This window comes from Eriocheir sinensis, chromosome 2 (assembly GCF_024679095.1).
Source record: "Eriocheir sinensis breed Jianghai 21 chromosome 2, ASM2467909v1, whole genome shotgun sequence".
Lineage (NCBI taxonomy): Eukaryota > Metazoa > Arthropoda > Malacostraca > Decapoda > Varunidae > Eriocheir > Eriocheir sinensis.
The window spans coordinates 23,521,124-23,538,206 of NC_066510.1; the positions used below are offsets into that span (position 1 = coordinate 23,521,124).

Consider the following 17,083-nt stretch of genomic DNA (forward strand, 5'->3'; position numbering starts at 1 on the left):
ATGTGCACACAATCTGACAGATGTCCTGTGAATTACTGTTGGTAATAACTAAAAATGATGATATAGTAGAATTCTGATTCTCAAAAAAATTGTCAGGGATATTCAATACCCAGGAAATTGAAGTCCAGGAAAAAAGGATTTATAGTAAGTGCAAATCTAGTGATCACAAAATGGTAAAATGCAAAGTAGGCTCAAACCAGGGAAAATGTTACAGATGTTGAAGAATTAGGCAACCATTAGACTACAAAAAAAAGCAAAAACATTCTGATCAAGAAAGATGTTAGGTAAGTTGAAACAATAACTCTAAAATTATTAACAACACGCTTAGAAGAAATATTTAAGAAATTATGGTGGTATCTCACAATATATTAAGAAAGCTAACAAGAATACAAGGACCATTGGAAAAAAAGAAGCTGGGTATAACATGGAAAGAAGGGAAGCAAGCATCATCAATTAGAGAACAAAGGTTAAAGATATCTATATGACTATTAAGGATCAGAAATGGATTTCAGTAGGTTATATCATGCATAGAACTAATACGGTAACAGATGGATAATAAAAGTAACAGTGTGACAACCCAGAAACTGTAAGAGAAATCAGAGGGGGAGGAGGATCAGAAGGAAAGATAAAATTAGAGCATTTGCCAGAGCAGGATGAGTACAGTAACAATAGACAAGGATGAAGATTGTTGTCCTGAAGTGAACTAGTCAATTGCTGCTATTGATGATTATACTAGAAGCAGCACTGAGGGTTCAGCAACAGAATTTATTTGTTAATAGATATAGTAAAGCTGCTTTGAATTTAGACTGAAAGAATTAATAATTATTTTCAAATTCAATATGCGTAAGAAATGTCAATGACTATAACAAGAGAAAGGGCATAGGAAAAAAAAAAGGCCTTTCTGACTCCTTGCCCATGCCTGCAGGAAATGAAATCAGTGATCATGGCAATGACAAAATACACTGATCTTAAAATGACAAGCGATTTAAATACCTACACAAGACTATTGTTTCTGATGACTAGAATGGTTGGTAAAGTCTGTATCTTGGGTGTGACAATGCGGTCCGCCTTCACCCTGGCTCCACAACCTCCTAGTCCACTGTCATGAGACCCACAGATCAGGGACACTCCAGTCTGAGTTTCAGTCTGCAAGTCTACTAGACACTGATCAAGTGGACACTCATCACCGCTGACATACGCTGCCATGGTGTAGGATGTGGCTGGTGCTAATTGGCTTTCATGTTCTCTTTCACAAACTGGACACTTCCACCTAATAAGAAGAAAATAATATTAGGAATAAAACAGGATATATAAAAACAAAATGAATGTTTTTATAATTAAAGGATTCAAATGTGACAAGATTTTTACACAGTGGATTTTCTTACGTTGTCATTAAAATTTAACATTTCACTTTACTTTTGTGGACTCACCACAAAGTCTCTGACACATTCTTTTTCAACTTCAGGTGCTTAAGCATTATCATACCAGGTGAATTATTTACTAATAAATGCTTCCTGGAATGAAAATCAAGTAATAAAAATATATATGAAATGGGTGATATAAACTGAATCATAACTACAAGTAGCCATTAAACTGATAACTGTGAACAAACAGATGACGTGTCAGCACAGCAGTAGGGCTGGCCAGGTACTGGTACTGTTAGTACCAGTACATATAAAGTGCATAATTATAAAAGAAGAAAGAAAGAACACTCACCTTGCTATTCTTGTTAATGAAGTACGAAAGAGGGAACACAGCTCTGGTCCAATCCTAGAGTCAGCCACTAATGTGTCAATGGTGTTTTCCAAGAACTCAGACACACACTTCAAAACTTCATGGTCAGTATCCTTACGCATAATCTCTTGAGTAGCATATAAACCCATCTTTTCAAACACACTTCCAGGACTGCATGCTATGGCCCTTTGGAAATAAATTTAATAAGCATTAAATCCAACATTATTATGTAGCAAGGAAAGCTCATGAAATAAACAGCAGTTTTTTGCCATTACTCTATGAAGTCATGACCTGACTCACTGCTTCCACAACTTTTTATAAAGTAAAGGCAACACACCTGTTAGCATGAGTCTCCATCTCCACGAACATCGTTTGCAGAAGGTAGAGCATGCAGGATAGGCTCTCCTCTCCAGAAAATCCTCCCACTGAATTAATGACATTTCTAAAAAAAAAAATCATTATCAAAATAAATTTACAAGCCAAAAAATTTAAAACACTAACTTGAACATTCAGTAATCAGATATTTCTGACCTTGCACTAACATCCTAGGAAATAGTGTGAAAAGTTAATTACGTTATCAATGATGCATTTAATTTATATATAGAGGCTGATCCAATACCAAAGTTTGGTACTAGCATGAATTTTGTTCCTAGTGTACATCAATGACATGACAGACAGGATGACAAGCAATGCAGTTAGCAAGTTCAGAAGAGCAGTAAGCATGAAGGGTTGAAAACTGTCAGTAAGAGAAGAGCTGATGATACAAAGAGCCTTAGCTCTGTCTAAAAGGGCTGTGTGTGTGAAGCCCTCATACACATGAGATGCATACTCCATACAAGTACTGTGAAGAACTACAAAAGACCTGATAAATTTCATAACTGAAGTAAAATACATATTTTAAAAATGGGATTCAGGCCAGATCCAACTGAGAATAAAAGGAGAGGCTCTCAGCAAAGCAAAAGATTCAAAAGACCTGGGAGTGGTAGTACAAAACCATTCCCTAGAAACTTTATACCTGCAGAATGTTTTAGGGTGATGACAAATATCAAAGTACTGGTTTCCCTGGGTTCCAATGTATCAATTTATGATATTTTGTGAATATGATCAACCAACATTACTGCCCTTTTTCAATTTACAATTACTGTGACTCACATATACGATCATTTAACCAATCAGTTGAGCACACCTGAGCACACTCTGTAGTCTGAGAATAAAAACATGTAATGTCTTTCCACTTTTTACCAACCCTTCTTATAACACACTGTGTCAAAAACTGAAAGTATCACTGTAATCCAATTTTAAATAGAACAAATGTTTCATTCTATAACTGATTCCATAAAGGCTGCTTTGATTAATAATAATTAAAAAAAATGTATAAACATTAAATGCAATCCTACTTCTACTTACCTTATTTGCTTTATTTTTTACCCATTGTATTTTGAGTCATATTATAGTTGTACAATTAATGTTTAATCCAGCTATGTCAGCAAAATTTACCTAGCTTGTGTAACAGATGAGCTAAGTAAAGAAATATGATTATTTTCTTAACCTAGGCTAATGAGATGACTGACAGAGACATCAGACACCCTGCTCGCCATAACCCAATCAGCAGCTTCCTTACTTACTCATCTAGGAGCTAAGCATCCAGGTCAAGTGAATGGACTATAGCTATGTGAATAATTTCTCTCAAATTCCTCAATAAAAAGCAATTTTACCTGAACTTTGGCAAGTGGAAGAGAGCTTGCAGAGCTGAGTTGATCCAACAAGTGTTTGCAGTGTTTTGGAGGCCAACAGGTGTTGCAGGATCTCTGGGCTGATCAGTGGGACGACTTTTCTCTTTTCCAGTCCCAGCTTTCAGATCAGCAAGACACCAAGAATTGTTAGAACATCTTTTCCTATAAAAGAAATAGTCTCCAATCAGTCAAAGTAGCAACACAGGAGTGCAAAGAAAGCATGTAAAAACAACAGATGATCTTTCATGAAGAATTTTAAAAAATCACAAAAATGTTGAGGACACTAAGAGTACAGTGGTTACTTACTCAGCAGAAATATCAATAAAACTACAGCAGGATCTCAATCTATCTACTGAAAAGAAAAATCCATATTAAGTAGTACAACAAATCCTCTATAAATTTCACCTCTAGATTCCTGATATCAGATGTATACATCAGACTCAGGCCCCCACACATTTTTGTGCATTAGAGCAAAATCTGGGATATACAGCACTTGTCCAGGCAGGGTCTGGTTGGTTGTTGTGAGTTGGATGAGGATCTGGCTTACAGGTAGGAATTTAGTGTGAAATTGGACTGTATCATTTCAAAACAATTGACATAGGGCAACAGGGATGCAGCCGTTCATTGGTTGGTTTTATTTTTTTACATGCTGACACACAGGTGATGGTTTAATCAATTTTCAAATTCAACGATTCTTTAAATTTGTATGCACCAGATGCAACTAGTAATTTATTCACTCAAAACTAGCTTTCCCAACACGCATGGCGCACCTCATATTTTATTTGTTGTACAGGACTATTCCAGAACCGTAAAAATTTATATTTATAAATGTCTGCTCTCCTCCAACTCCCTTATGGTATCTTCATCCTTTCAGCATGAATTTATCAGAATGGCTGGTGAATTCTGGATCAGCTTTCCTTGGGTACGCTCAAGTTTTGAACTTCGGATAGTTTGAATTTTTGGCAATTTCGGATGAGGTGTCTCCCTAATTAGTCTGATTTATAGAAGGTTTACTGTACTTTTAGTTTCTTTATATGAAAAAAAAAAAAAACATTTGTAGAAAACATTATTTTACAAAGATATAACAAAAATATTTAATTTTGTCATGGCTGCTCTGGCACTGCAGGGATAGGGAGGGTGGACATTTAGATCCTCATAGTGTACTTTACCTTCAACAATGTATTACATGCATTTTTAATATGAAACCTTTTTATTGAATTACAGTGAGAACAGTCAAGAACCACCAAAGTCAAGAGAATTTGCAGTTTCACTTCCTTTTGACTCATTGATGAACTGTAGCTGAAAGATGACATCATACTTGCTTTCAGTATTTGTAATACACTGTCAAAGGTTAAGGTTCAACTCAGTGTAATGGACAAGCAGTTGCACAGTGCCATAACATGAACAATGGTTAGACTCCATATGACCTGTATCAAACTCTAGCTCCAACACCCTGCTTCTACACAGGAATTACCACAAAGGGGGTGGCCTGAGCGAAAGAAACTCCTCTTTTCCCTATTCCGGCACTCCCTCTCAGTACATTCATTCCCATGCCAGACAACTCTCACTCTCTCCAATAATCATCCAATCTATTGATCCATTTCACTGGTTGTCCTGTTACTATCCCTCTCAATCCTGTCCACACATACTCTTAGCAAAGTCATTCTCATTCATTCTTATCACACGTCAAAACTATCTAGAAGTACCATGCTTCATCCATTCAACCATTCTGAAATCCATTCCCTTTGCTGTTTCACAACTACCAAAACTTTTGTATACATTTAACATGGCTCATTTTCACTGCGTGTGTTCTGAGATCCTGCTATACATTTTAAGCAATTATACACGATTCACTCTTTTTTTCCATAAGATCATGAGTAGTACATTGATAAAACATGAATATTAAATTACTTTCAGTTTCACATATATATATATATATATATATATATATATATATATATATATATATATATATATATATATATATATATATATATATTCTAATAACTAAACACTATATGAAATCTATACTGGTGAAAAAGTTTCTAGTAGTGCATATATGCAACGCTCACTCCATGATCATAGTGCATTTATATGTAATCAATTATAGTCAAACCTCAACATTGTGTCTGTTTAAGTATGTAAATATCAAATAAATACTCAATATTTTATTGTAACAGTACTGTACTCTAAACCACTTTTATGCACCTCTCACTACAGGATCATAGTTCATTTGTATGAAATTAATTACAATCAATTCTCCACACTGTGTCTGCATAAATATGCACTTTTAATCAAATAAGTACATAATACATTGTTGTAACAGCACTGTACTCCTAAACATTTTTTAATAGTGCATAACAGAAATGGAAGCTAAGAAATATCTCAATCATTTACATACATGCATGGCAAGTGTTTGGGCCATCTATCCATTCCATATGTCTTCAAAATTTGCTCTTTTGTCAGCTGATCCTCAGAGAAGACATAAGGTGCTTTAGAAGGAGCTTGTGTGGTGCCATTCTTTTGCTGGCTCTTGCTTGTGTTGATCTCACACTGGAGAGAATCTTTCTGAAGCCCATTTTCTCCAGCCTCTGCAACTGCAACCTGAGTTGAATCAGGTTCACCCAAGGCAGTGGTAGGTTCAGATGGACTCGCACTATGTGATAAGCTTAAAACCCACTTCCACTTGTCGCTGCGATATCCTGCTTTCACATAGGACAAATCGGTGCTAATTCTGGGAAAGAAAGAAAATTCATATATCAATACATGGCCCACAATATTCTGATGATTCTTTCAGCAACACTCATCAATAAGAATCTCAGCATTCATAGGTGCATGGCAAAGAATATTAGAATAAGGTTTTTGGTTCAAAGTGACTTATCCAATTGGCCATCTACATACATACATCTAATAGAGCTCTCCCAGGGTGCAAGGCATGAGAGGAAAGAAAAGTATAAACTTTTAGCTAATTAATCCTTGAGACCATCTAATAGAAAATTCTCTCTCAGGACACAAGGCATACGAAAGAAAATTACAGATCCCCCCCCCATATTCAAGGGTTCGCTACTTGTAGATTTGCACATTTGCATATTTCCCAAAAAATGCAGAAGACAGCCATAATGGAATTTCACAGCGCCAATCCAAACAATCACAGTTCGCCCACGGATGATTCGATCATTCCTAAAGAAACAACATACGTGTACAAAGCAGCATAAAATATCACAAGTAGCATTATTCATCAGCAATACATACTCTAAACTATACTGTAATTTAAGTAAACTTCTTACAAGTACATAATCACTAAAATCTCCCTTAACTGTTGGTTGCTCAGCTTGAAGTCTCTGCCATTTTCTTTGTTAACTTGCGGTACCGGTACTTAAGCATATCATACCATGCAAATTAATTACTAATGAATAAATATGAAATGGGTAATAAAAACTGGATCATAACTAGGCTACAAGCTGCTGTTCAGCTCATAAACATAAACAAACAGGCATGTCAGGGGCATGGCTGGGCAGGTACTGGTACTGTTAAGTTGTACTACAGTACTGGCTATACGACATGGTACCGTGGTCATGAAACACGCATACATAACTTTTTTTTTTTTTTTTTTATGTTGGCAAAGAGAAGCTACGTCAAGTGATGCATCTTACTCTTTATAAGACCTTTGATATAGCCTCATGCGAGATGGCTACATTTATCTCCATACTAGCCGAAGGTCACCAATACTACATAGAAACCGTACTGATGATCATTGAGGTCAAAGGTTGATAGATGCTTAAAAGCTTTTTTTTTTCAAAAGATTTAAAAAGTCAAGAAAGCAAAGCTATAGGTCAGCAGTTTGAGGGATTATGGCAGTCACCCTCCTTTGGCACAGGCTGTAGGTAGGCGTACTTCCCGCAGCATGGAAAGATAGACGTTGAAATGAAGAGACGAATAGGTTTGAACAGGTGGGGTGACAGCACGGAACCACAGATCATAAGGACAGTAGGATGCACACCACTGAGTCGATTGGCCTAGGATTGTTGAGGAAAAGGTTGCCTATTAATTTTGAGACAGTCGACTTTATTTAAGGATGATTTTGATTATGAATAGTTTCGATTTCTGGAGATAATTATATGATTGACTTTTCTGAGGTGTATCTGCCGCCACCTCACTCTCACCCGTTACCACCAGACCGCATAGTTCTTCTTCTTCTTTTGACCTGTATCGCTTTGTATTGCTTTTTAGATCCTCCTCCTTTCGTTCTTCTTTTCTTCTTATTTACACTCTTCACCGCCACCCCGTCTCATCCCACGCTGCGTATTTCCGTCAGCCCACACTGTATGCTGAATAAATTTAACCTAACCTAACCTACCTAATGGGGAGGCTTTTCCGACAATTTACAGTTTCACCCAACCAACGATTTTCTCACGTGGCTTTCGGACAATTTACAGTTTCAGACAATTTACAGTTTCGGACAATTTACAGTTTCACCCACCCAACGATTTTCTCACGTGGTTCATGTTTTTGTGGTGATAGATGTAGCGAATTGGATCTAACCACCACACCGATGACAGAACGACAACCAAAAACAACACCGGATAGCGACTACTACTGACGGGGCTCTAGAGGCTGTGGTCCCATAGCCAAACTAACCCCATAAAAAAAACCCAAGAAGAAGATGTAGCGAATTGCATGATTTTGTACTACCTCATTTCCGTATCAACTTCACAAGAGGTGGCTAGGTACCCTCTCATCACTACTACCCAACTCTTTTAAAAATGAATATGACCGGCATGTGGAAAACCTTACAAGAAGTGGCCACCCCAATGAGCACCGGGGAGCGACCACTGGGGAAGCGACCACCGAGGGAGTACTAGATAAATAAGTTACCTGAGTTTTTCTGTAGTTAGTTATTTAGTTATTTACCTGTGCCTCGTATACTTTCCATGCATTTATAAGTTTGGTTTAAAGTGATTGAGTTTCATAGACAAGTTTTTTTGTGTGTGTGCTGCCCCGCGCCACCCCCACGCCCTCACGCCCGCCCCGCCACGCCCAGCCTCACCTGTCCTTCATCTTCTCTGCAGGGTGGTCGTCAGGGCGGCGTGTCAGGCGGGCATAGTGGGTGGGTGGCCGCCTCGCCTTAGCTGGACTCGAACCCCGGCACACGGTAAACACAAACACGCAGCGAGAGCCAAACACGGGGTACAGTTTTTGCCGCGTTCATTACGTAATACCAATAACAACGGACTATAACACATTTTCTACCTTCGAAGCTAGATATATAAGCCTCTTTATGAAATTGGTGGACTAATGTATCACTAATGTATGCCAAGAGGAAGCAAACATCAAAAGTTGGCTCCGTTTATCAATGCGATGCGCGGCTTTTACGTCGTCATCATTTGGGTCCTGTGCTAGGCAAGTGCTAGGCAAGGGTTTTGAAAATTGAAAGCATATAAAACATCTTCTTTCAGGTTAACTCTTCGAAGGACTGTGGATAGGGCATAGTTATCTGGGAGCAACGATTCGTTAGTTAAATATTATAGGCCCGTGCCCCCGCCTTGCCCGTGGTGCAGAGGTTACCTCCACAGGATGGTTACCGCGCCTAAACACGAATCCGGGTTATAGAGGCCGTAGACTCATGGCCTAACCACTCCCCTAAAACACTGAAGAAGAAGAATCCGTGGGCTAACCATATTACTAAAATAAGCCAAAGACACAATATAGGCACCAGCTAGCTTCAACACATTAAGAAAGTCCAGTTTTAAATGAACAGAGGCTATTGAATGGAGCAAGCTGCCCACCTCTGTACAAAATACTACTGCTAAGGATAGTTTTAAGAAGTCAACAAAGTCACAGCTCATGTAGGGCCTATGATATCTTCCAAAAAAGTAATCAAATTTAGGGGCTCCCGTGGTCCAGTGGTAGTCTCCCCGCCTTGCGCTCCGGCGGGGTGCTGAAGCGTAAAGGTTCGAGTCCTACCCGGTGCCATTGGGAGTGGAAAGGTGGGCTCTTTCCGACACCCCCAGCCCCGTTGTTGGGCCTCCTCCACTTGAAAGAATTGGGCATCTCTCTACCCGCCGTCTGGGTGGTTGCGCGGCATGCACCGCCTTCCTCTCTTGGGGTATATCCCCAACGAAATACCGAAAAAAAAAAATCAAATTTATATTCAGTTCTAGAATGTAATTTTTGCACATGCATGTGCCTCGTATACTTTCCATGCATTTATAAGTTTGGTTTAAAGTGATTGAGTTTCATAGACAGAGATGAAAATTATGATGTAATCTATCTTGATTTTAGTAAAGCGTTTGACAAAGTTCCTCACCAACGACTGTTGCTTAAATTACAGGCTCACGGAGTAGAGGGTAAAGTTTTGAACTGGGTCAAGGCATGGCTTAGCAATAGGAAGCAAAGAGTGCAAATCAATGGTAAAAGATCTGACTGGGGATGTGTTACGAGTGGGGTCCCACAAGGTTCGGTATTAGGTCCACTTTTGTTTATTATTTATATCAATGACTTAGACACAGGAATTAGTAGTGATGTTAGTAAATTTGCAGATGATACCAAGATCGGTAGAGTAATTGAGTCGGATCAGGACGCTAGTATTCTCCAAGGTGAACTCAACAGATTATATGACTGGGCGGATAAATGGCAGATGGAGTTCAATGTAGGGAAGTGCAGTATTCTGAGTGTAGGTAGGAACAACCCCTCACATAACTATTGCTTAAATGACACTCATAAGTAGGTCTGGGTGCGAGAGGATTAAGGGTCTTAGTGAGCTCTGATCTCCGTCCAAGGGCACAATGCATTCAAGCTAGAAATCGAGCTAATAGGGTACTGGGATTTATTTCAAGGAGCGTAAGCAACAGAAGCCCCGAAGTCTTCCTCAAACTATATTTAGCATTAGTTAGACCTCATCTTGACTATGCGGTTCAGTTCTGGTCACCCTACTATAGAATGGATATCAAAATGTTAGAATCGGTGCAGAGGAGGATGACTAAGATGATTCAGGGGTTGAGAAACTTGCCATACGAGGAAAGACTCAAACAGTTAAACTTGCATTCTCTAGAAAGGCGAAGGGTGCGTGGAGACATGATCGAGGTTTATAAATGGATGAAGGGCTTTAATAAGGGAGACATTCATAAGGTTTTGTTGGTAAGAGAACCGGGTAGGACACGAAGTAACGGGTTTAAACTGGATAAATTCAGATTCAACAGGGACATAGGCAAAAATTGGTTTACTAATAGGGTGGTGGATGAGTGGAATAGGCTTAGCAGTCATGTGGTGAGTGCCAATACAATTGTCACATTCAAAAATAGACTAGATAAATTCATGGACAGCGATATTAGGTGGGGCTAGATACACGGGAGCTTAGGGTCAAAGGAGCTGCCTCGTACAGGCCTACCGGCCTCTTGCAGACTCCTGCGTTCTTATGTTCTTATGTTCTTATGTAATTTTCACAATGAATTATTTTATGTATTTATTTTGCAAGTAATTATTCTTATACATTGTAATATCACCTTTAGGATTAAGTTTGCCCCCTTAGATTGTATTAGCAGGACCACAATGGAAATAACTCTACAGACTTTCTTGTGTCATTCATCACGTAGGCTGTGAAATAAGTACGATCATGTAAACTTCCAAATAAAAAATCAATCAATCAATCAAAAAGTCGAACGGGATACAATAGCATGGAGAGAAGAAATGGAAAGAAAATCAGGTCTACAAATAGTACACAGGGAAAGGAAAAATGAAATAGGAAATGTGTTTGCCACGGCATGTCATCTTTTTCGGGGTCCGGAACCAACAACTTTGGATTAAAGGACAGAAAAAAGACATAGAAGAGAGTAAACAAATTGTTTAGTTTGTGGAGCAGAGAGGGAGGAATTCGATCACTTTTTTTTGTTAGATTACTCGGGGAGTGTGAAGGATAAGAGCCAAGAGACAAAGCCACAGCAACCCTGCATAGATGATAAATAGAAGTAATAGGATTTACTTTATTGAGTTCTTAAAAAAAAGCGGGAGAAATTAAGGAATTAATTTACGAATTTCGGCACACACACACACACACACACACACACACACACACACACACACACACACACACACACACACACACACACACCGCTCCGATAGCTCGGTCGGTTAAAGCGCTGCGCTGCTGCCTAGCTTAGTATCGTGGCAGGCAGAGGTTCGAATCCCACTCAGGCCGGGTTTATCCCGCTGAGTAGGAGTGGTTAATGTCCCACCTGGAGTAAGGGCGATGGGATGTGTGGTGTGAGAGGTTCTGGCAGTACCCGTAGATCGACTAATGAGCCTTGCTCTAATCGGGAGGATACTTGCTGGCGACTGCGAATCCAACTCGTGATCAGGCCATGGTGAACACCGGAGTCCTATATAGGGAGAGTTTGGCCGTGGGCTCCCTGTACGCCATCTTGCATCTATACACTCAAGCTCACTGCCTCCTGCCAGTGTTTCTGCCCGAGCACAAGTTCAACACCATGAGATACAAACGATGACATTTGAATTATAATGGAAAATTTGTGAAGCCGGAAAAGTTATCAACCTGGGTGCGCTGTCTAATCAGAATATGAAACTGAATAAATGTCTGGTTAAAACTGAGGGACAAGGAACAGCTGCCATTAAACTAAAGGTGTATTAAATTTCAACTGCGTACAGTAGTTTGATTCTTTTCCCCAAACTATTATTCAACAACGCATACAACAGTGTGTGGATGGGTAAAACGGTGAAACGCTTTCCCATTTTTTAAATCACGCTTCATGTAGCCAGGTATTTGTTTGTTGTTTATAAAGTTTTAAAATCAGTTTCACAATTTATATGCTTGTTTATTATAAATTACCAGCAATTAAAGAACTATAAACACGACACAGCATGCTTATCCCTCGGGAGAGAGACCCAGGGCCTTTGTCGGGTGACAACCTATGAAGAGGGTGCCGACGGACCGACTCCATCGGCTGGCGTCAGCCGAGCCGACCAAGTAGGTCCGTCGAGAGGACTGACGTGTCTCTGAGACTAAAATTATCATTTATGAAATTATTTTTTGACAGTCAAACACGACACTTCATTACACAAAGAGTTATTGCAATTAACACACACTTCTCTAACACATACATGCTACTAGAGTTAGTTATACATAATGAGTTCTCTGGTTTCACTGATTACGCTACCCCTATGAAAAGTAAACAGAAGTAAATATAGAGATAGCACTTTCTGAAGTCACCTTGCAAACCTGCTAAAAACGACTCAGAATGCGAAGAGAATGATAATGAATTTTTGAGGGAACCTATGAACTTCATAAAACACTGTAGATGGAGTCGGTAAATTAACACTGACTAACCTCAACACATTTTTTTTTACTTTAGAAATGTTACTTCACGCTATAATTTAAAATATAACCAGTGTTTTGTGGCATGATGGGGCTAAACTGATCCCCAAAGGTAGAGCAAATTTCTTACTCACTAGCTAATTCAAATAGGAACTTTGACCGCACTATCAGAATGACCTAAAGAGGTGAGTACCATGAGTTTGCATCGTGATTGTATAATTTTTTCTCATGGGAATATTCCAAAAGGAGGACAGGTATGTAGCTTGTGCAATGCAACTGAACTACTATATACATTATTTGTTTGTCATGATCACACAAAAAATATTCAAGTTGGTTCTGAACAGTGGTCATTTCTCGTATACATTAGATCTGAAAAAAAAAAGGTTTATCTCAAAGCAACAACAAATAACTTGCTGATAATTTAGCTGTTAAAGCCTCAAGTCAAGATGTACACCAAGTAGCCCACGATGAAAGCGATTATGAGGAGGAACGTGAAAGCCTTGGCCAACAATTCCAGATGTTCGACGGATAAGGACACCACCCAACGACGCCGCTGCTGCTGCTGCTGCTGCACTGGTGGCTTCATTCCGACGAACTTGATATTGAAAGGTTCATTAAATGAATGAACTTTTGTTTGATTATCTTGACTGTAAAGCCGGTTGTCGATCAGTATGTGAAAGATGATAACTAGAAAAGTGATCCCAACGCAGAACAACAACCAAATGTCCACCATCTTGAAGTAGGACGTCTGGGGCAACGACGAGGACGCCTGTCGGGGGAAGCAGCGGAAGAAAGGTTAGTGCCCAGGAGGCGAGGAGAGATTTAGGATGCGAGTTACAAATTGGTTTACATAAAGCAGCTAAAACTTATTCACGTTAATCAGAACACGATAACATATAGGCAAACATAAGAATATTAACCCCGGCGCCAGTATAACAAAGATACACCAAAAACCTAAATGTATGGAAGCTTGATGACAGGTATTAAAATTGCACGGATATACTTTTCGGATGGATAATAAGAGAAAAATCTCACTTGGGCGAAGAGGGTGGCCAAGACGAGGAGGGCCGTGAGTGCAACCATCACCCGGACGTCAAAGATAGAGGTCCTGAAGAAGAGGGTGAGGTAGCTGATGATCATGAGGATGAGGGAGGGGATGTAGATGGTGAGGATGGAATTGCCGTAAAGTCTCGTCATGGGGATCCGCACCCTGGTCTCTCCTGAGTCGTAATCTTTCTCCAGCAACACCTGCAACTCCCCAATCTGAGAGGACGTATAGAACAAAATATTCCCAGCTGTAGTCCAAATTGCAGAAGCTTATCTATGAGAGAGACAGCATGACAGTGTAATGTTCTTATTCCATACTAGAAGGCACGTATCACTATATAAGTTTTCAGAATCTAAGATATATACAGGCACTCATGACATGGGAAACCATGCAAAACGTAGCATGACAGTGCAATGTTCTTATTCCACACCAGAAGGCACGTACTGTATCACGTTTCAGAAGATATTCCATTATAGGGAGTAGGTAGGAAGACACCTACCGGAACGGGCGTAAGCCACTCCCGGTGAGGTATATATGGAAAGTGAGGAGGGTGCTGAAGCCCTCCAAAGACCCTTCCCATGTCCTCACTTTCTGTTTCACTATTGTCTCACCACCACTAGAGAGTACTTCAGCATGCTCTCTAAAGACAGATCCTCTCTCTTTAATTCCATACCACAATACATTCACACAACATACACACCTTTTCCCCAAGTTTGAAATTCAAAATGGCGCACCTAAGCAATGCCTCGGAGTCCCCGAATGAGGGGGGGGAGGACAAATTCCCCCAGGGAGGACTCTCCTTCTGGCTGCCGACTTGAGAGGTGTCTTGATAACTCCTCGAACCTCTTTCTTATCAATTTCTGCAACATTCGCTGTCTTCGTTCTAATTTTCATTCTGTGGAACACCATCTCTCCTCTAAACGTCACCTTCTCTTCCTCACAGAAACAAAGGTTTCTGAGGCTACTGACAGCAGTCTCTACTCTGTTCCCTCCTACTATCTCTATCCTATATTTCAATCCAAAGCTGGCTGTTGCGTCTACGTACGCAACATCACTTGCTCTCATGCCCTTGACTTTGACTTTTCAAAATTTCCCACCATCTGACTAGGTCTTCATTGTCATTCTATTACTAAATACATATGTGCTGTCTATCTCTCACCTAACTCTACTAACTATGTACAATTCTTTGACTACTTGAACTTTTAAGTGGAGCACATCTTGACTCTCCCTTCGCTGAAATCTCCATCCTAGGAGATTTCAATGTTCACCACCAGCTTTGGCTTTCATCCTCTTTCACTGACAAGCCTGGTGAACAAGCCTACAGCTTTGCAATCCTCAACGATCTAGAACAGTTGATTCAGCACCCTACACATATTCCCGACCGTCTTGGAGACAGGCCCAACATACTAGACTTCTTCCTTACCTCAAACTCTTCTGCTTACTCTGTCAAACTGTTCTCTCCGTTGGGCTTCTCCGATCACAACCTTATTTCTGTATCCTGTCCTTTCGCTCCTGTACAGCCTCTGGACTCACCGAAAAGGCGATGCTTCTGGCATTTTGCTTCCGCTCGGTGGGACGACCTGAGGATGTACTTCTCCGATTTCCCGTGGAATGATTACTGCTTCCAGGAGAGAGACCCCTCTGTATGTGCCCAGCGCATCACAGAGGTGATTGTCTCTGGAATGGAGGCATACATTCCACGTACTTTCTCTACTCCTCAAGCTAAAAAGCCTTGGTTTAATCACGCTTGTTCTCGTGCTGTCAAAGATAGAGGCAGCTCACAAAAGGTACCAGAGCCTTCGCACTTCTCCTAACCATGATCTTTATATTTCTGCCCGGAATCGTGCCAAATCTATTCTTCGACTCACCAAAAGCTCTTTCATTCATAGGAAACGTCAAGACCTTGCTTTTTCTAATTCTTCCAGAGACTTCTGGCACTTAGCCAAAAATATCTCCAATTTCACTTCCTCATCTTTCTCTCCTCTCCTTAACCCTGACGGCAGCACCGCCGTCTCATCTATCTCTAAGGCTGAACTCTTCGCTCAAACTTTCTGTAAAAACTCCACTCTGGACGATTCTGGACATAGTCCTCCTACTCATCCCCCTTCTGACTCCTTTATGCTTGTTATTAGAATTCTTAAGAATGATGTTTTCTATGCCCTCTCTGGCCTCAACTCTCGGAAGGCTTATGGACCTGATGGAGTGCCTCCTATTGTCCTTAAAAACTGTGCTTCCGTGCTGACACCTGCCTGGTCAAACTCCTTCGCCTCTGCCTATCAACATCTACCTTTTCTTCCTGCTGGAAGTACGCCTTCATACAGCCTGTGCCTAAGAAGGGTAACCGTTCAAATTCCTCAAACTACCGCCCTATAGCTTTACTTTCCTGTCTATCTAAAGCTTTTGAATCAATCCTTAACCGGCAGATTCAAAAGCATCTTTCCACTTTGACCTTCTATCTGATCGCCAGTATGGGTTCCGCAAGGGGCGTTCTACTGGCGATCTTCTTGCTCTCTTAACTAACTCTTGGTCATCTTTTCTTAGCCGTTTTGGTGAAACTTTCTCAGTTGCGCTAGACATATCATAAGCCTTTGATAGGGTCTACCACAAATCTTTGCTTTCCAAATTACCCTCTTACGATTTCTATCCTTTTTCTCTGTACCTTTATCTCCAGTTTCCTCTCTGACCGATCTATCACTGCTGTAGTAGACGGTCACTGTTCTTTCCCTAACCCTATCAACAGCGGTGTTCCTCAGGGCTCTGTTCTATCTCCCACTCTCTTTCTGTTGTTCATTGATAATCTTACCAAAACAAACTATCCTATCCATTCTTTTGATAGAAGGCCAATTCAACAGGAACTAGACGATTCAAGGCTGGAGGCTGCAGAACGCTTAACCTCAGACCTTTCTATCATTTCCAATTGGGGCAAGAAGAAGCGGGTGTCCTTCAACGCTTCAAAAACTCAATTTCTTCACCTATAAACTTGACACAATCTTCTAAACACCTATCCCCTATTCTTCGACAACACTCGGCTGTCACCTTCTCCTAAACTAAACATCCTCGCTCTATCCTTAACTCAAAATCTCAACTGGAAACTCCATATCTTCTCTCTCACTAAATCAGCTTCCTCGAGGTTGGATGTTCTGTATCGTCTCCACCAGTTTTTCTCCCCCGCAAAGATGCTTTGTCCGCCCTCGTATGGAGTATGCATCACATGTGTGGGGGGCTCCACTCACACAGCTC

General features: G+C 40.3%; 2 protein-coding genes across 5 annotated transcripts in view; both read right to left on the reverse strand.

Annotated features, from left to right (window-relative positions):
• The window catches only part of LOC127001509 (ubiquitin carboxyl-terminal hydrolase 48-like), a 102,616-nt gene extending 93,940 nt beyond the window's left edge, over nt 1–8,676 (reverse strand). For 3 of the 4 annotated variants that reach the window (XR_007755318.1, XM_050866118.1, XM_050866109.1), the window contains exons 1-6: nt 8,379–8,503; nt 5,869–6,201; nt 3,450–3,629; nt 2,072–2,176; nt 1,717–1,920; nt 998–1,270 (exon numbers count right to left, since the gene is read on the reverse strand). Coding sequence is in view for 3 of the 4 variants with exons in the window: in XM_050866118.1 (XP_050722075.1) it covers nt 998–1,270; nt 1,717–1,920; nt 2,072–2,176; nt 3,450–3,629; nt 5,869–6,201; nt 8,379–8,404 (1,121 nt within the window). In the remaining variant the exon portion in view is untranslated. The other variant, XM_050866129.1, reaches the window with a different exon arrangement.
• A 3,658-nt stretch (nt 8,677–12,334) lies between these two features.
• The window catches only part of LOC126998007 (uncharacterized), a 14,528-nt gene continuing 9,779 nt past the window's right edge, over nt 12,335–17,083 (reverse strand). The window contains exons 7-8 of the mRNA XM_050859287.1: nt 13,831–14,058; nt 12,335–13,564 (exon numbers count right to left, since the gene is read on the reverse strand). Of these exons, the coding sequence (XP_050715244.1) occupies nt 13,232–13,564; nt 13,831–14,058 (561 nt within the window). The 3' untranslated portion in view covers nt 12,335–13,231. The remainder of the gene's footprint in view (nt 13,565–13,830; nt 14,059–17,083) is intronic.